The sequence below is a fragment of the Maniola hyperantus genome, chromosome 9, assembly GCF_902806685.2.
Source record: "Maniola hyperantus chromosome 9, iAphHyp1.2, whole genome shotgun sequence".
Classification (NCBI taxonomy): Eukaryota; Metazoa; Arthropoda; class Insecta; order Lepidoptera; family Nymphalidae; genus Maniola; species Maniola hyperantus.
Window position 1 is genome coordinate 989,055 of NC_048544.1, and position 19,870 is coordinate 1,008,924.

The following is a 19,870-nucleotide window of genomic DNA, read 5'->3' on the forward strand; positions in this document are numbered from 1 at the left end:
CGTTTTAATATTTCGATAAATCGTGCAGTTTATACTCTATGAAAGATATTGATGTACATATACTGACATCGCGTAACTGCAACTTGTGGCATCAAAGTTGACGTTGTTTTTTTGAAAACTGATGTCAAAAGTATTTATCGCGTAGTTAGATATATATTTATTGGGTGTAGTGGTAAATATATAAGTATAAATTATTTATTATTTTAAATCGTGACCAAAAATTAAGTAAGTATTTTTCGAAATATGGAGGTATAGCATTATTAATATTGATAAATTTTAATGATTTTTATGTAATACAAAGTTTTCCAAAATAACTGCAAGTCAATTTTATTTTGTTTTATATATCGAGACATTATTTTTGTGTTATTATTACTATTTATATAATGACTGTTGATAGCACGTAATTATTATCGAATACTCCAAAATACGCTTACGATTAATACTTAAGAAAATCGATATCCTAATCGATTTCCGTTTATCGAATACAGCGAATCATTTTTTAAAATTTACATCTAAATTTAAAATTTTCCGATATTATTACTTTCCGCGTATACAGATTTTGAATCGAATAGGTTCTTTGAGTATACATTTTTTACTTGAATCGTATAATTTGATCGTATAGCCCTTTAAAAGTACGCAAAAATCATAAACAAATAGAATAAGAATTTCACGAATGGCGATCATTTTTATCGTATTCTATATGTTTATGCTAAAACTACTCTTAAACTAATATGGCGGCTGTAAAAAAGAAATTAAAATAATATGAGTATATTAACTTATTTATACAAATAAATACAATTTGTCTATGGACGGTATTGTCTATAGTTTTTTTTTGTGGTAAAAAATATTCTTATACTATTTCATTTTGCTCAGTCGGTGAAGGTTGAAAAACAAAACTACTTTATTCACAACCAGTTACGAAAATTGACGACGCATACATATCAAGAAGAGTCACAAAATTATTGAAATTTTAAAGCCGTACTAAAATAAAACATAAATAGGGAAATTTTTGAAGTATGGCAACATTATAATTTTTTTATTTTAATTTTATATTTTCGAACTCAGGCTCAGATAATCTTCTTAGTAATCGAATACAAACCTACTATTTTTTTACTTACTTTCAAAATTTAATTTTTGTTTTTCTGGCCTTTCTGATTATAAATTATAATCTTGCCATCATACTATATTATGGTTTTACAACTTTATCACTCCGTTATTAAAATATACTGTCAACAAATAAAAAGCTCGAAGAGCGTATCCCAACTTTGTTTTAATAAATGAACAGTGTACATTATTTTCTAATGATCAATTGCGTGTTAAGATGGCGTCCAAGCACGCATAGCATAGGGTGATGTAGTCATGACTTCAATAATATCACTGGTATAATAAATAAAGGCTACAGTAAGCGGCAGAAAATAATGTACGTCGACCTTTAGATAGAGATAGCGATTTTGTAGAGCATCGTTTCTGTCGTTGAGACCGACAAAACGTCACAGAGGTATGAGTGGCAGAGACAACGCTCTACAAAGCCGAAATGTCATTCTAAAGGTTGATATACATTATTTTCTGCCGTGTACTGTACATAATGTTTTTGCGGTTGAATTTCCTGTCTCACTATAAACATGTAGTTTTTTTCAAATATATGCCGAAGGAACTACATAATTTTATTGGTCATAGAGAAGTTGTTAACAGTCATGATAATTACATTTATAGTTTTAAATCAACTTTTATTATATTATCCACAAGTACCTATGTAATATTATATTGGTCTATTATTATTAGTATGAAAGAAAACCATATACACTGTTCACAAAATACATAAAATCAAACGAACAGACATTAAAAAGCGTCTATATAATTAAATATAAGTTTAAAATAGTGAGGTATGTTTACGTATACATGTTTCTATTCTAACTTATCCTATGGTATACACAGTTTTGTCTTTTTAATGTTTCTGTTTGAGTTCTGTCATGTGACTTGTTGTCCTGCTCTAATCTTGAGTGCTGGAAAGAGATGGAGATTTTTTTGTTTCAACAGACTTTCATAAGAAAGAGTTGTAATGCGGATATACAGTGCGACAAGGCTCTTTTGGTGCGTGGCGAAAATCGGAACTAACGGCGCCATCTTGTGAAGTGTCACGCTGTTCCCGTATATGCGGTGTTGCTAAACAAAAAATCTGAATTTCGCTGTTTTTGTTAAATATTAGTGTGATTTTGTTAACAGTGGATTTCAGAATTTTTTACTTAGCAACACCGCATATACGGGGACAGCGTGACACTTCACAAGATGGCGCCATTAGTTCCGATTTTCGCCACGCGCGAAAAGAGCCTTATCGCACTGTATAAATTTTGAAAACACACCCGTGCTCAGTGTGGCAACTGTCATGTCAAAAGTAATAATTTTACAGTGCGACAAGACTATGTTGGCGCGTGGCGAAATTCGGAACTAACGTTGCCGTCAAGTGTTCCCTTTGTTCTTGTTTGAATATTCTAAGCCTTTGTTCTCCAAGAGCGCCCCCCTGTCAATGTCATTCAAATGCTTAAAAGAGCCTTGTCGTACTGTAGGAGTTGAATAGGCATTTTTTAAGGGTCTAGGGTTACCTCAGTGCATGGGTTGCTGTATGGGCGGGTAGGGCTCCTCGCTCTGCGACTCCTGCTCATCGCCGGAGTGGTCCCCCTCCTGCTCCTCATCTTCTGATGATGAAAGGAGACCTGCAAAAAATAATTAAAAAGAATTATTGATGTTTTTGAGTAAACTTACCTAGATATTTTCATTCTGCAAAAAGCCGAAGAGTTGAGAAAGCCGCAAATCAGTACCCTTATTATAAATGCGAAAGTGTGTTTGTTTGTTGGTTTGTCCTTCAATCACGTCGCAACGGTGCAACGGATTGACGTGATTTTTGCATGGGTATAGATGAAGACCTGGAGAGTGACATAGGCTACTTTTTATCCCGGAAAACCAAAGAACTCCCACGGAATTTTTAAAAAACCTAATTCCACGCGGACGAAGTCGCGGGCATCAGCTAGTATGTAAATACATTTTAGAACTGAAAAATGCGATACATGTTTGCGTCTCTTGCACTTTTAGCGGCAATGTGCGATCAACTTAATTAGATGACTAGATGGTATCATAGGCAGCTTCAATCACTATCGAGAAAGAGGATTGAATACCACTGGGGTTCTACCTCTCGTTCTAATTTGTTAGTCAAAGTAGGATAGCAATTGCGCTTATTCTGTTGTCTTTTTCTAAACTAAATTTAGAGTATCTGCATCCTCTTTTTTTTAATATTTCTAAAAAAGGACGGAGCATGAATTTTACATTTAAATACTCTAAATTTTAGTGCACGCTACAAATTTAAACAATGGGCTCGCGACTGGTAGCCAAAATCACGAGGTTTAACGGCTCTAAATTAAATTTAGAACTATCAAACTGTGTCTGTCCTTTTCATATTATAATAGTAAGAAGAGGATGCAAATGCTTCAGAGCCTCAATAGCTCAACCGGTATAGGAGTGGACTGAAAACCGAAAGGTCGACGGTTCAAACCCCGCCCGTTGCACTATTGTCGTACCTACTCCTAGCACAAGCCTGACGCTTAGTTGGAGAGGAAAGGGGAATATTAGTCATTTAACATGGCTAATATTCTTTAAAAAAAAAAAAAAAAATGCTCTCAAATTTAGTTGTGCTCAGAATCAGTACCAATAACTAGGTATTTGTTTTCAAGTAGCTATTAGGAGCGCCTATCCACCTTTATTATTACATTCATGGTCCCCAAACATGACAACAGAAAATCAAATATTCTTACCGGCCGTAAACTGTGGGTTGGTGAGAGCGTCCGGCCAGTACCTCTTGCTTATTGATGACCCGTTTTTACTCTTCTTACCGCCTGCAACGAAAACATCTAAATGTATAAAAAGCAAAGGTGACTGACTGACTGACTGATCTATCAACGCACAGCTCAAACCACTGGACGGATCGGGCTGAAATTTGGCATGCAAGTTGGTGCGAATTCCAGGCAGAAAGTGAGATTTGAGTCGCGAAATTCGCTTAAAATATTTACCTGGTTTTTTATAATTTTTTAGTGTTTTACCTACACTTCAAGGAAATTACTAAATAATTTTAAATACGTATCAAAAATTGCGTAACCGGCAAGAATCAAACCTGCATCTTCTGGGTTCGAGCCCGATGCCTTGACCATTCGGCCACGGTCTCGCTTACTGCGAGTGACGAAATTGGTGATATGTATGTTAACTCAGTACTGAAGGGCGCGAACCCAGAAGATGCAGGTTCGATTCCTGCCGGTTACGCAATTTTTGATATGTATTTAAAATTATTTACCCGGTTTGTCCTGACAATCCAGCATGGGTTGCAGTATGCGGCGTCGTGCGTTAATGAACCAGTTGTTAACTTGCAGCAGCGTTAGCCGTGTCTGCGCCGCCAGCGATCTTTTCTCCTCTTCCGTCGGGTACGGATGCTGGAACAAGGAAATTCACTCTCATCAACACTAACCAAACTGGGCGCGTTTGGAACCCTCGTAGCTTTAGTTTTAAGTTTGCGTAATACTTATCACCACTATATCTTACAAATCTAACACTATACCAGACTATCAATAAGAGTAATTTATTACCTATTTTGAATAAACCATTTGACTTTGTCTTTGACTAACTGTTATTTTTTATTACTAGCTGATGGCCACGACTTCGTGTGCGTGGATTTAGGTTTTTAAAATCCCATGGGAACTCTTTGATTTTCCGGGATAAAAAGTAGCCTGTCGCTCTTCAGGTCTTTAACCATATCCGTGCAAAAAATCACACATGTATTTTTTTAAAGTTAACAAGATTTTGCAAATAACACATCTGGCTGACGCTACATTGCGTAGTTAGCTGCCGAAATGCCACGTCGTAGGCGGGGCATTGGCCCCGAGTTTTGCACGCTATACATTGCAATTTTGGAAAATACTAAATCACAAAAACTACAAGTTTATGGCAAATGGTTATTGGTATTGGATTGTGTTTAGGTAGTACAATAATAATGCTTAGTTTTTGCTAGGGTTCTAATTACACCATTGAAATTTCATGGTGAAACATTTTTCAGAAAATACACTCTATTTATTTTGTTTTTATTAACTTAGTAACATGCTTGTTTTTGATTGATTCCGTATTTAATTTGCACGTTTTCGATAAGGATGGGGGTAGGAACTCACAACTAAATGCTGGAACAACCAGGCGCGCATGACTTGTGTGGCGTGTCGGGGCAACACCCCCCTTTTTCCACCCTCCTCCCCCTCTTCGTCCGCGCCCGCGGGAGGGGGGGATCCAGATACTGACGAACACGAGTTGGAATTCGTACCTGGACCAAAACAAATGTTACTTAGCCAAAGACCTCCTATTTATTACAATTAAAAATTATAAGACCTACATATTAGCTGTAAGTTTTCCTGTTAAATAAATCTAAATTTAAATTAATTTTTATTTTAGTTAGCACTTTTTAGGGTTCCGTATCTTCAGAGAAAAAGGAGCCCGAGCGATCACGCACTCCGTGAAAAACGGATACAAAATCTACGTCATAATAATGTCATAAGCTACCATACAAATAGTTGTATGACTACTTCGGAACGAATATTCACGGCCCCGGATCGGATGAGTGCGTAACCGCCCTTATAAGGATCACTTCGTTATCTGTCTGTCTGTATGTCAAGACCAAGAGTATCAAAACCTATAGGGTATTTTCCGTTGACCTAGAATCATGAAAGGCAGGTAGCAGTGTCTTATAACACAAGTAAAGGAATAAATCCGAAAACCGTAGATTTGTGGTTACATACATCACACAAAAATTAAAATGTGTTCATAAACAATGAATTAGTTTATTCAATTTTCAAAGTTAGACCTATACCAAGTGGATTTTTATTTATTTTTATGCGTATTAGTTTTGATTTACCATGCAAAATATTGAAAAAAAATACCCAAGTACGGAACCCTCGGTACGCGAGTCTGACTCGCACTTGACCGATTTTTGATAGTTCACATCAATCACAAAAATCAGATTTCTTAAAACGCCTAGGTCTTACCGGTAAAGGAATCCGTAGAGAGTAGTCCGGCACCAATTTGTCCTATAGGCGTTGATCCCTGGACTACAAGAGGTGCTGAAAATAAATTTTTTAATGTAAGTGATACGATAATTAAAAAAATTGGAGATCCCACTTTTTTGGATGTAACATCAGTCAGAACAATCATCTAATAAACTACAATCAATTTTGGAACGATTCGAAAATCCGGCGCTTCTTCTCGAACACAAGACTCACGAGAAGAAGACATTCCCTACCGAACAATCGTGCAAACACATCACTTTGCATGAACCTTGATGGTAACTTAGAGCCTCAATAGCTCAACGGGTAAAGGAGTGGACTGAAAACCGAATGGTCGACGGTTCAAACCCCGCCCGTTGCACTATTGTCGTACCTACTCCTAGCACAAGCTTGACACTTAGTTGGAGAGGAAAGGGGAATATTAGTCATTTAACATGGCTAATATTCTTTAAAAAAAAATGTATGGTACTCACGTGGTTCTCTATGCGACGCGAAGGGCAGGTCGGTGACGGCGGGGTACACGGCCGGGAACGAGGCCGCGCTCAGAGGCGCCGCGGGGGACTGGGGGGAAACATTCCCAAAATATAGCAGATAAATCAAATACAATAATACAAATAAAAAATAAAAAATAATACAAATAATACAAATAAAAAAACATAAAAGCCTTTAGAGTATAAAAGTTTAGAGCCTCAATGGCCCCGATTCTCTAGTCTCTCTCTAAACTAAATTTAGAGTATATGCATCCTTTTCTTTTTACTAATGCTAAAAAAGGAACGGAACATGACTTTCACATTTAAAGACTCTAAATTTTAGTGCACAATACAAGTTTAAACAGTAGGTTCGCGAGTGCGTGCTAAAATCACGGGTTTTACCATCTAAAAATTAAATTTAGAAATGTCAAACTGCTTCTGTCCTTTTCATATTACAATAGTAAGAAGAGGGTGCGAATACTCTAAAATTAGGTTGTGCTTAGAATCGGTGCCAATAGCTCAACCGGTATAGGAGTGGACTGAAAACCGAAAGGTCGACGGTTCAAACCCCGCCCGTTGCACTATTGTCGTACCTACTCCTAGCACAAGCCTGACGCTTAATTGGAGAGGAAAGGGGAATATTAGTCATTTAAAAAAATGGCTAATATTCTTTTTAAAAAAAGAAAAAAAAATACAATTAATAAGCCACCTTTATACAGAGAGTAACCAGCATGTTAGCAAAAACTTTACGTTACTGTTATACTACCGAAACAAAATCCAGTACCAATAACCATTTGCCTCATTTTGTAGTTTTAGTGATTTAGTATTTTTCAAACCCACAATGAGTAGCGTTCAAAACTAAGGTCAAGGTCCTACTTGCGCAAAGTTCGTAGACCTCTAGCGTCAGTCAGATTTTTTATTTGCAATACAATACAATACTAAACACGCTGATAACACATTCATACGACGAAGTTGCAACCAAGCTAATCATTTATTCGCGAAAAGTGATATTTTTAATCTCTCTCTCCATAGGAATAAATTAGCAATTAAGGATGTTATATCAAATTCTGCCTAGTTATAGTTTATATTTTACTTTAGTTCTGTGTTCCTTAAGTTTACCTACCTAGTTAGTTTTAAATACTCTGTGCTTAGTTTTTCATACGCATACTATGCCCGTGTGTTGTGGACACAATTTTTTATTATAAGTGTTAATTTCTCATTGGAGACTGCTTTGGTTTAAGTGTTTTTATATATATACTATCCAGTTGACTAATTGTAACTGTTTGTCTCTACAAAATAAAATAAATTAAATTAAATTAAATATAGGATTTTTTAATTTATTTTTTTCGCGTTTTTTTTTTTGCGGTATCGTATCAGTAATCATCAGTACTATCACCTGTCTTGGTTTTTGCCAGCGTTCTGGTTACACACTGTATAAAAACGGAATTAAAATTGGAAATATGGCTTACGAAAGAAGGGACTGGAAAAGCGCGGCAAGTTTAAAAATTTCAATATGGCAGCTCTGAAATTAGTATGACAGACCTGGAATAAAAAAATATGATAGAACCAGAAATAAAAATAAGGAATTCTAGTATCAAATTAGGTTATTCTAGGTATGTCATACTAATTTTGAGGCTGCCATACTGATATTTTTTTAATTTTTCAATTATATCATATTATGATATATTTTTTTTCTTTTTTCCACGCACATGCAAACTGTGGAATCAACTCCCTTCGGCGGTGTTCCCATTAGATTACAACATGGGGTTATTCAAGGGGCGGACCAACAAATTCCTAAAAGGGCCGGTAACGCATTGGTGGTTCCTCTGGTATTACACATGTTCATGGACGGCGGTAATCACTTAACATCAAGTTACCTGCTCGTTTGCTCGCCATTTTTATTTAAAAAAAATTGCCACACTTTTCCAGTCTGTTCTTTTATTAGCCAGACCATCCTTATTAGGTTGGCTATAAGTCCCGCAATTTGCTATTGCGCTGGAACCATGTCTCATTAACATCGAAATGATGTCGAAATAAGAATATACCATCAGCTGTTTTTTTAGATTCAAGTTTATTAATAGTTTATTTGTTAACCATTGATAATAAAATTTTACGTAAATAAAAAATATGAAAACCATCAGCTCGAAACTTCAGTCTAGTGCTGACGTCACTAAAATGGCGGCCAGCCTTAGCAATTTGAGGGACTTAAAATCAAAATGACTGCGTTAAAAAATTAACCTGATACTGCGGTGAGTTAGACGTACTGGACTGGTCGTCCATCGTCCCAGATAAGTTATTATTGCTTTCCACACCACCTGGAACCAGAAAACAACTAAATATTTATTTAATTAGCGCCCGTCCCCGTTCCCAGGGAACCAGCGTCAATCCATCAGGTCTCTTGCCATCATCCCGACTAATCCCTGCCGGCTCAATGAGCGCAAGAATATTTATAAATAAATAAATAAATAAATAAATATGCTTTATTGTTTACATTATTGCTAGTAACTAGTATGTACAATGTAATATCTAATATACTATCTAAACTAAAAACTAACAATAGACAAAAGGTCGCAAACTCAGCATAGCCGAGCACTGCTCACAATGCTCGGCGCTGGTTTTCAGTTTGCGCCATAAATTTATATTGATTAATAAAAACGCACCGCGCCCGTTGCGTTATCTCTGCATTGATCAATAAAACTTTGTATAAACTAAACCAAAACAGTGACATAAAAAGAACAAACTAAACCAAAACAGTAACATAAAAAAGAACAAAATCTAAAAATTAGCAGTAAAAATAAATGTAAATATAAAAGTAAAATATAAGTATATAAAATATAAAAAATGTCCCTTCCCAGCTTAGCCTAAAGAATAAAGCTCTTAATCATTTAAAAATACCTATCAGTAATATACAGCAACATCATCTAGTGAACATATAATTATCTTTAAAAGAAAAAACAATATATAATTTGTAATAATTTTCCTAGTTTTAATGGTACTAATTATTTACTGTAAATAAATTTAGCTGCCTCTATCTGGTCATTTAAGTAAAAATTCCTTAATTTATTTTTTATCGTAATTTCGCTTGTAGGACTATTCCATTCACGGAGAGGAGGTGGGAGATCATTCCAAACCTTTGCTGCAGCAAAACGAAAACATTAACAAACATATTTATGGTGGCAAGAGCTCTTTTAATTGTATCGTTAAGAGAGCCATGCCTAAACAGCCTACCAGAGCTCCTTTGGCAAGAGAGGAGTTCCTTTTTACGTTACTTGTAACGCGACGTCAGGACACTAGCAATAAACGAAATGTTATTCAATTTTAACTTCTTGCTAGGAAATTACATCTAAATTGGCTTAAATATAATAACGGCACAGAGAATTCAACCTCAAGAGTACGCATATTCAAGGTTTTGCATGAAAACAAAATCGCAAAATGTTGGCGGGGGGCAGGGGAGAATGCTTTGTTGTGATTGGTGGACACAAAAGTCACGTAATCAAGACAATGTGTGAAATTAGGGTACCTAACGGGCGCGGGCTGACTTTTATGCTAAGCAACTGCCTAAGCTTGGCGATCGGGGGTCTCCGGCTATTAGGAGTCTATAGGTGGTGGTCTGTGAATAACGGAAAGCCAAGAGTATGGCACAATGATGTCGATTGTCGTAACTGGTAACACATCGCTTAGATGTAAACTATATTAAAAAGAAGAATACGTACTACGCTTCCTATTCGAGAGGTCGGGAGTTCGATCCTGGCCACGCACCTCTAACTTTTCTCAGTTATGTGCGTTTTTAGCAAGCTCAGTAGTGAGCCAGTAATGGGTTGATCATGATGATCATAGTGAAAAGTAGTACTGTCCTTTTCAAAATGCTCAAGCGAAGAAGAATAACGCTACTTTTGAAACGTAAGTCGAAGAACATACATATGAAACTAGTCGGGCTAACGTCGACTAAACACGTGAGTATAGCCGGGTGAGAGATATTATATACAACTAGCTGATGCCCGCGACTTCGTCCGCGTGGATTTAGATTTCCTGTAAAAATCCTGTAGGAACTCTTTGATTTTCCGGGATAAAAAGTAGCCTATGTCACTCTCCAGGTCTTTAACTATACCCGTGCAAAAAATCACGTCAATCCGTTGCACCGTTGCGATGTGATTCTTCAATCACGTCGCAACGGTTGGTTGGTGGTTGGTTGGTGCTTGTTGGTTTGTTGGTTTGTCCTTCGACAAACCGACAAACCAACAATCCAACAAACAAACACAGTTTCGCATTTTTAATAAGGGTACTCATGGAAATCACTCACGGTAGTTTAAACGCTAGAACATACATACCAGCACTATAATCCGTCCTCAAAAGGTTTTCGCTCTGCATCTTGGTCTTCAAGCAGGCGATGTACCGACCACAGAAATCTCGACATAGCTCCTGCACCTTCTCCAGCTCTAGCAGGTGGATCCTGAGGACCTGGGGGAGAGTGAGATAGTATATTCATTTCGTGTAAAAGAGTTTCTAGATCACAGCTGGTTTCAACGCTGATCCGAGCCGACAATAATTGAAACAGAAGTTAACAAATGGGTAAGCTATCTAAATATATAAAAGGAACAGGTAACTGACTAACTGATCTATCAACGCACAGCGGCACGGCTCAAACTACTGGACAGATCGGGGTGAAATTTGGCATGCAGATTGAGCTATTTTTACTTAAATATCCGCTAAGAAAGGATTTTTGAAAATTCAACCCCTAAGGGAGAAATATTTTGAATAGTCCACGCGGAAGACGCGAGCAAAAACGAGTACTCGATAATTTTGCTACTACTCGATAATCGAATCGAATCTTCAATTCCAAGATGAACATTAGAGCTGACTTGAATGCTCTTGAGCATCATCAAGTCCGCGCCCACCTGAGGAGGAAGACACTAACCTGGATGCTCTTAATCATCAGGCCGTCGATCTCCGGGTCGTCGACGAGGAAGGGGCGGCGGTCGCGGCGCTGGTGCTGCACGAAGGCCTGCAGGTCTGCGCCGAACGCGTCCGCGGCCGGCGCCTCCGCGCCCGCCGTCGCCTGCTCACAGCGCTCCAGCAGCAAGGCCAGCAGTGGAAACAGGGGGTGTCTGGAAGGTGGACAAAGAGGTGACACACAAAATTGCCTTACGAGGAACCGTCATAAACTGGTAACGCGACTATGTCACACTAAATCGTCAGCGTAAAGTACAGATATCTTAAATATAAAAAGGAAAAAGTGACTGACTGACTGACTGATCTATCAAGGCACAGCTCAAACTATACTGGACGGATCGGGATGGGCATACAGATAGCTATTATGGCATAGGCATCTGCTAAAAAAGAATTTTCGAAAATTCAACCCCTAAGGGGGTGAAATCGGAGTTTGAAATTTGCGTAGTCTACGCGGACGAAGTCGCGAGCATAAGCTAGCCCTTTTATAATATGGTTCCAATAGAATATTTAGATTTTATAATAGAGTTCTATAGCGTAACTTGAATATTATCAGAAGTTTTAAGAACAGGAAGCTTTTGAGATGTAGGTGCAACTGCATAGACAATTTTTGGGAAGACCGTGTATAAGATAGCACTAGACCATAGATTATCTACTATATACTATAGACTGTCCAACGCTGCTACGGCGCCGCTGCGACATAACAACGTTGCGGCGCCGCACCGCTCGTGTGCCCGCTGATACGGTGAAATCTTTACGGTGCGGCGCCGCAACGCATCGTGTGCCCCCAGTCTTACGGATTCCGTGCGCCTTGATTTTATTGTCTCGCGAGGTGTGAAAAGTAGAGTATTCAACGCAGAGGTAGTGCTAGTGCTACTTACTTGTAAACAGCGCGCTTGTCGGCCTCGAACTGCGCCTGGTCAGCGTCAGCGGCCGGCGCGCCGCCGCCCTGCATCCCGACCGCTCTACCACCGCCACCGCATCTGTGGACAACCACCAGTGTTGCCGTTAATGACTTCATCATCATCAACATCATGAGTACGACTACTCATTAGTGGGCGGGCGATGGGTCTCCTCTGAGAATGAAACACGCCAGCCAAGTGCGGATAGGCAGGCTCACACATCTTTGAACACTTCTGGACAATTTTCTTTTTCTTTTCTAAATATATAAAAGGAAAAGGTGACTGACTGACTGACTGACTGATCTATCAACGCACAGCTCAAACTATTGGACGGATCTTACTGAAACTTGGCATGCAGATAGCTATTATGGCGTGGGCATCCGCTAAGAAAGGATTTTTAAAAATTCAGCCCCTGAGTGGGTAAAATAGGGGTTTGAAATTTGTGTAAAATTAGACGAAGGCGCGGGAATAAGCTAGTAAATCATATTTCATGACCAAATTCCTAAGCACAATACACTGTACAAGCAAAGCAATAAACGTATTTTGTTGTAAGAACAACTAAACAATCCTAAGATGGAGTCTCCCACAAGGGTGGTGTGGTGAGGGGGGGGGGGGGGGGGGGGGGGTTACAGCAGAATCTTATATCAATCTAGTGGCAACAGTTGTGATAAATGCGACGCGTTTGGTTTTTAATATCCGTTTTTATTGCCGCAGCCTTGAGGTGTTGCTGCGATTCATTCTAGTACAGTGCAACACATTTACACGCGCGTTTGATATATCACATCACATTACAAGTGAGGTAGGTATAGGTATGTATGTATGTATGTATATACTTTATTGCACCACAGAAACACAAATGACAGGTTACAAAAAGAAATCTTAATAAATAGGTACAAAAAGGCGGTCTTATCGCTAAATAGCGATCTCTTCCAGACAACCTTAACGCTAGGGAAAAAACGAACAAATGGACAATGGGAGGTGGTGTAAAATAAACCTAAATACCAATAGCTAAATAAACTAAACCATATAATAAGAATATAAAATACATATTGTTAATACACTAATACATACAAATAAAGTATAATAGACATACATAAGACTACATAGATATATATACACATATAGATTTAAATAATAAACTATGCCGTTACTGATGATAGCAAAGAGATAGGTAATGATCTTTGACGTCAATTTTAAATTTGTTAAGGGATTCAGCACGATGGATTTGCGAGGGAAGCTCGTTCCATAAACAGATAGCAGTGACCGTGAAGGAATTCTTAAAGTATTTTGTCCGATGTGTAGGTGGCGCTAGAATGAGTTTTCCCGCTGATCGTAAAACTCTATCTGGTCTGTCATGGCCTAGAAATTTGAAATTTTCTTTTAAATAACTTGGAGTCATTGGATTGAACAATACACAGTACAGAAGAGAAACGATGTGCAGATTCCGGCGAAAGCGAATGGGTAACCATTTGAGCTTTGAACGAAATTCGGAGACATGGTCATATTTGCGCAAGCCAAATATAAACCTAATAGCAAGGTTTTGGATTCGCTCAAGTTTATTAAGTTGGTCCTCGGTTAAATCAATGTAGCTTGCGTCTGCATAATCGAGAATAGAGAGCAGTAAAGATTGAGCTAACATAATCTTAGTAGGAATGGGAAGCAAAGAACGTAGGCGCCTGAGAGAACCCATGGCAGCAAAGGTCTTTCTACTGAGTTCCTTTAATTGATGAGACCACGAGAGAGTAGTGTCCAAGTAGACACCGAGATTTTTCACAGTAGCACTATAAGGTATAACAACACCATTTAATGTAAGTATTGGTAGATTATCCCAATCAACCCTCGAAATCAAGCCAGCACCACCAATAATAATAGCCTGGGATTTACAAGGATTCACTTTTAAACCATAACTCTTACTCCATTCACTGACAGCCGCCAGGTCCCTATTAATAGTACAAATAGCAGAGGGCAAGTCTTCGAGAGTTGACTGAGTGTACACTTGGAGATCGTCTGCGTACATGTGATAGAGAGAAGTAATGATTTGGGAAATTGAATTAATGAAGATAGCAAAGAGTAAAGGAGACAACACGCCACCTTGAGGAACCCCAGCACGCAATTCGCACCAAGATGAAAACATACCTTCGATGCGAATACGCTGCCGCCGCCCACTGAGGTAACTCTGAAACCAACCAACCACTGATGGAGATATGTTAATGGAACGTAACAGACTCAGCAAGATGTCAAAATCGACGGAATTAAATGCATTGCTAAAATCCAGCAATACCAACACAGTGAGCTGTTTATTATCCATGCCCCGTCGAATGTCGTCGGTGACTTTTACTAGCGCTGTAGTCGTACTATGGCCCGACCGGAAACCAGACTGAAGGGGATTTAGAAGGCAATTTCTGTTTAGGAATAGGTACAATTGGTGGAAAACTAGCTTCTCAAGAACTTTAGATAGAAATGGGAGAATTGAAATAGGGCGAAATTCAGAAAAATGTGAGGCATGAGCCTTTTTTGGGAGAGGAATAATTTGAGCACTTTTCCAAGCTTCAGGAAATTTAGACGTTGAGATAGATACATTTAAAATATGTGTTAGAACAGGAATAACAACGTCAAGGATAGGTAAGATCATATTACGACTAACGCTATCATCACCCACGGCATTAGACGAGACTGATAATATGTTCTTTTTAACATCACATTCAGTGAAAGGATTGAAATTAAACGGTTGATAATCAGGAGCTGGCATAGATGAAAGAATACTCAGAGTGCGATCCTTATCTGAGTTATCTATTGTACTAGCTGAAGTAAAATGTTTATTAAGGAGATCAATATCAATATTCTGATGAGGCGAACTAGGGGACGCTTTACCAACTCCAAGAGATTCTAGAAATTTCCAAACTTTGGCAGGGTCGCCGTTTTCGACAGATTTGTGAATGTGGCGTCGTTGTGCGTCTCTACACGATGTATTGCAGCGATTCCGAGCTTTATTATAATTCCGCTGATTTTTATCAGACTTTTCGGCCTTAAGTTTACTTTTCGCAAAGCCTTTATTCATAATAAGTTTTTTGAGATCATCTGTTAGCCAAGGTGCTGGTAAATGTTTGATTTTTATAGGCTTAACCGGAGCATGAACGTCGTAAAGCTGAATGAGAAAGGAGTTAAATAATTCGACTTTCATGTCAACCGTAGCAGCGTTAATAACAGCAGACCAGTCCAAAAGGCGAGCATCTTCAACAAGACGTTCTTTGTCCATTCCACTAAAACTACGTTGCAGAAGGATTCTCGATTTTGCTTTTGGTGGACGGACTTTATATGAAAGAAATAAAAGATCATGGTGAGAAAAAACATCAGCCTCGTGCTGGCCATGCTTCAGAACGAATTCAGGTGAGGAAACAATAATTAAGTCAAGCAAAGATGGGACACAATCGGGTTTATTATGAGTAGCAAGGAGCGGCAATATATGTAGATTACACGCATCGGTAACCGACTGTAACTTTTTACACCGATTGTCGCCTTTGAGTAAACAAGTGTTGAAGTCACCCATTACAATGGTATGACTATATGACGGAGTCAAATAGGTATAGGTACCATATAATTAGTGCCATGCGTAAAATGTGCCACAATGCCAGCCAACTGCGGATTGGCAGACTTCACACACCTTTGAGACCATTTTGTAGTTCAACCGTCAGGGATGCAGGTTTCCTCACGATGTTTTCCTTCACCTTAAGGCGAAATGGGATTGAAGTCGTACACGGGTGCTCTCTTAGACGCATTGCGTGCGATTGATGGGGTACGAGACATCAATGGGTACGAGTTACGACGGGAGCGGAGTCTGGGCCGCCCGAGCGCAAATTTGTTGCACGCTTTTTATAAATATTTATATTTAAAATTCTATGTGCTCTGTTACCATTAAATAATACCATAATCCCTTAGTGTATTAAACGTTTAACGTAAATACGAAATTTTATTGTAATTGGTTTTATATCAATCGAATAAAACGAGATTTTCTAATAATGGTCGTGTAAAAAATGCGTATTTTGGAGAAACTTCGCGATTTATTTGTATCGAGCCAAATTGTGCCAATCGTGTTTTGGCTCTCGTAATTCACTAAAGAATATCTTAAATTTTTATAATATATTAAAAAATAAATAAACAAAATTGTAGGTTTTGGAGCCAAAACTTGATTCTTTGAACATTCGTAAAGTGTCCCAAGACCGCTTTTGGGTCGCATTTCGGCTTAAAGCAAGTGATGTTTGATTACTTAAAGCGCATTTACGTGTAGGTCTAAAAAGTTAGAGCTGCGTGCCCGGGATCGAACCCCCGACCTCCCGAATAGGAGGTCTTAACCACTAAGCTATTACCGCTTTATTTCAGCAATGAGGAATACAATGCAGCGAGAGATTTTCCAAAAAAAAAAACAAATCCCAAGGGCGCTAACCTATATAAAGTTAATATCTCACCAAAGTACATTTGTTTTCCCGAGTTTTCCCAGACAAAATAATATTTCGGCCTCTAACTATTAACCTAATACCGCCCCTCCCGGCTTCCGGGAAAACAGGGGATACATAATTATATTCCGTTTATTTCTCCCATGAAAAAAGGGGCAACCATTTTGTATCTTTGCTGAGCCAAAAAGGATGGTGGTACAACGGGAGGTCTACCACCGTAGTTTCACTGTAAGCAGTTTCGTACAAAGAATATGTCTATCCATACTAATATTATAAATGAGAAAGTATGTCTATCTGTCTGTCTGTCTATGTCTGCTAGCCTTTCAGGCCCATCCGTTCAACCGATTTTGATGAAATTCGGAACAGAGATAGCTTGCATACCAGGGAAGGACAAAGGCTACTTTTTATCCCGGAAAACTAAAGAGTTCCTACGGGATTATTAAAATCTAAATCCACGCGGACGAAATGGCGGGCATCATCTACTTACTAAAAATCTGAATTTTTAGTAAGTATTAAAATATGCTGTGCCTAGCCTGGTTAAAAAGTTATTACACAGATTGCGAGCAATTTACTTTATTGTGTTTTTGTTGTTTTGTACTGGGTACTGTGCGCTATGGTCCCAAATAAATGAGAATTTTTTTATTTATCCGTTGAGGAGTTCCATTATCTATCTTCGAAGATATTCATCAGATCTTCACGAAATTTATATGGGATCGCCTGGGAAGTATACCCTTGCAAAAAAAAGGATTTTTAAAATTTTAGGCCCAGGCATATTCGAGTAATCGGGGAACATAAATAAAAAAAGATTCCGACGAATTGAGTTCATCCTCCTTTTTGAAGTCGGCTATCCGTTGGGTAGTGTACAGAGGGACAGATGGCGAGAAGCGGGAAGCGATTTTGATTTATTACGTCACACAGGTAGATTGTTTTTTTTTATTGTTAATAATTGTTATCCCCTTTGTAACTCTGGCATCTGTACGGAATTTGCATAGTTGTGCATGATGGAAAAATCTATGTGTTTATTATAGTTACTAAGTTTTATGTTAAAATCGCTAGTAAACCATTAAATAAAAAAATAGTTAATAAAATTGGCTGTTTGTTTTTGTCAAAACTCAGTGTGCCCCTGCCCAAAAGTCATAATGACGTAAGCAAAGATCCGGGAGGAGCGAGGCACGTAGAGTGAGGAAAAATGTTTATTCATGTTGCAGCCAAATATCAGAGTGAAAGGGAACTGGATAATTGGTATATTTGCCCAGTTACCATATTTTGAGGTAACAATAAGTAAACAAATGCCGTATGAGTTACGGTAGCTTTGATTTTCTACCATAGTCCATATAGTAGATTTTGATGGTAGGATTTTATAACTGGCAACACGTGAAGTATTTTAAAAAAAAAGAATACTAGTTGACGCCCGCGATTTCGATTTCGGATGTTGGAGTCGTATTCATAGAAAATTACTTAGATGAAAGTTGTTAGTTGCGTAAAACAGCTAAGTCCGCATGTAACTGCAGAACCCTACACTGCAAGGGGCCCGACACGCACTTGACCATTTTAAGGGTTCCGTACCTGAAAATCTGAAAACCGTGAATTTGTGGTTACGCTACACAAAAAAAAAATTGTGGTCATGACTAATAATTAGTATTTTCAATTTTCGAATTAAGATAAGTATATCAAGTGGGATATCATATGAAATAGCTTCACCTGTGCACTCTAAAACAGATTTTTATTTATTTTTAGTTTTTGAATTATCGTGCAAAATGTCGAAAAATTACGACTGTACAGTGCGACAAGGCTATCTTGGCGCGTGGCAAAAATCGAAACTAACGTTGCCGTCAAGTCTCCCTTTTGTTCTTGTTTGAATATTCTAAGCCTTTGTTCTCCAACAGCGCCCCCTGTTAATGTCATTCAAGTGCCAAGAGAGCGTTGTCGCACTGTAGTACGGAACCCTCGGTACGAGAGCCTGACTCGCACTTGACCGTTTTTTTAAATTTACGATTAGATGTACCTAGTTACATTGTACATCGACAAAATCCAGGCCACCCGCCCGAGGCGTAAAGAAACCACATTAGCGCCGTTCTAAAAATTACACGCAATTAAATTTCTAAACTATCGACCATTTTAACATTATTCCGTAATTGTTGAGCCTCGAGGTGGAAATTATGATTTACGGCCATTAGTCGTGTAAAAATTGCCACAGATATAAATGAGCATTTAGTTTTTTTTTTAGCTGAAGGCGAAGACATTGGTACCTACTGATGGCAACTAAATTTTAAAGTACATGTTCGCCATATTTTTCTTACCAATGTACTAAGAAAAGGACAGACAAACTTATTTGAATTAAGAACAGTCAAACCTCGTGACTTTAGGGGCCGTGAGCATTATTTAGAGTAGCACTAAAATTTTAAGTTATTGAATAGAAGCATGCGTTACTTTGCGGAAATCCATGGTATACAATGAACCAAAAGCTTAATTTGCTATAATCCGCTGATACAAGTCAAATCTGTATGCAATTGTGCGTTGTAAGGTCTCTACATCTCCTAAGGATGCTCCGGTGTCGGGGCGAAACGTGCGTCTAGTGGGTTTTGGGATGTGTGTGGTGTGGTGCTGCGTAGTGGTGGCTGGGTTTTTCTGCATGTTTAGCAGTGGAAGAGCGGGCGGTGCATGTTGCATGCTACATGTTGCACCATACAGATTCGATTTGTTCCAGCGGATTATAGCAAATTAAGCTTTTGGTTCATTGTATGTACCTATATCATGGATTTCCGGACCCGGCCAAAATTAATTTAAAATTAACAACTTAATAAAGTTGTTAATTTTAAATTAATTTTGGGTCCTTTTTCAGCAATATTAAAAAATTAAAAAGAAAATGATGCAATACTACTTTAAATTTAGTTTAGAGAACGACATCAGAATCGACGCCAGTTTATCAGAATACCCGGAGCGACAAGTACCTAAACTAGTTTAATTAAGCTGCAATAACCCATTAAAAACAATCTATACAAAATGAATTACTTAAA

General features: G+C 38.2%; 1 protein-coding gene across 2 annotated transcripts in view; it reads right to left on the reverse strand.

Annotated features, from left to right (window-relative positions):
• Positions 1 to 369: 369 nt before the first annotated feature.
• The window catches only part of LOC117985376 (homeobox protein PKNOX2-like), a 40,188-nt gene continuing 20,687 nt past the window's right edge, over positions 370 to 19,870 (reverse strand). For both annotated transcript variants that reach the window (XM_034972077.2, XM_069500854.1), the window contains exons 2-12: positions 12,382 to 12,483; positions 11,469 to 11,658; positions 10,882 to 11,011; positions 8,792 to 8,868; positions 6,557 to 6,644; positions 6,066 to 6,140; positions 5,202 to 5,347; positions 4,337 to 4,472; positions 3,804 to 3,884; positions 2,601 to 2,711; positions 370 to 2,003 (exon numbers count right to left, since the gene is read on the reverse strand). In XM_034972077.2, the coding sequence (XP_034827968.1) occupies positions 2,602 to 2,711; positions 3,804 to 3,884; positions 4,337 to 4,472; positions 5,202 to 5,347; positions 6,066 to 6,140; positions 6,557 to 6,644; positions 8,792 to 8,868; positions 10,882 to 11,011; positions 11,469 to 11,658; positions 12,382 to 12,455 (1,107 nt within the window). In that variant the 5' untranslated portion in view covers positions 12,456 to 12,483 and the 3' untranslated portion in view covers positions 370 to 2,003; position 2,601. The remainder of the gene's footprint in view (positions 2,004 to 2,600; positions 2,712 to 3,803; positions 3,885 to 4,336; positions 4,473 to 5,201; positions 5,348 to 6,065; positions 6,141 to 6,556; positions 6,645 to 8,791; positions 8,869 to 10,881; positions 11,012 to 11,468; positions 11,659 to 12,381; positions 12,484 to 19,870) is intronic.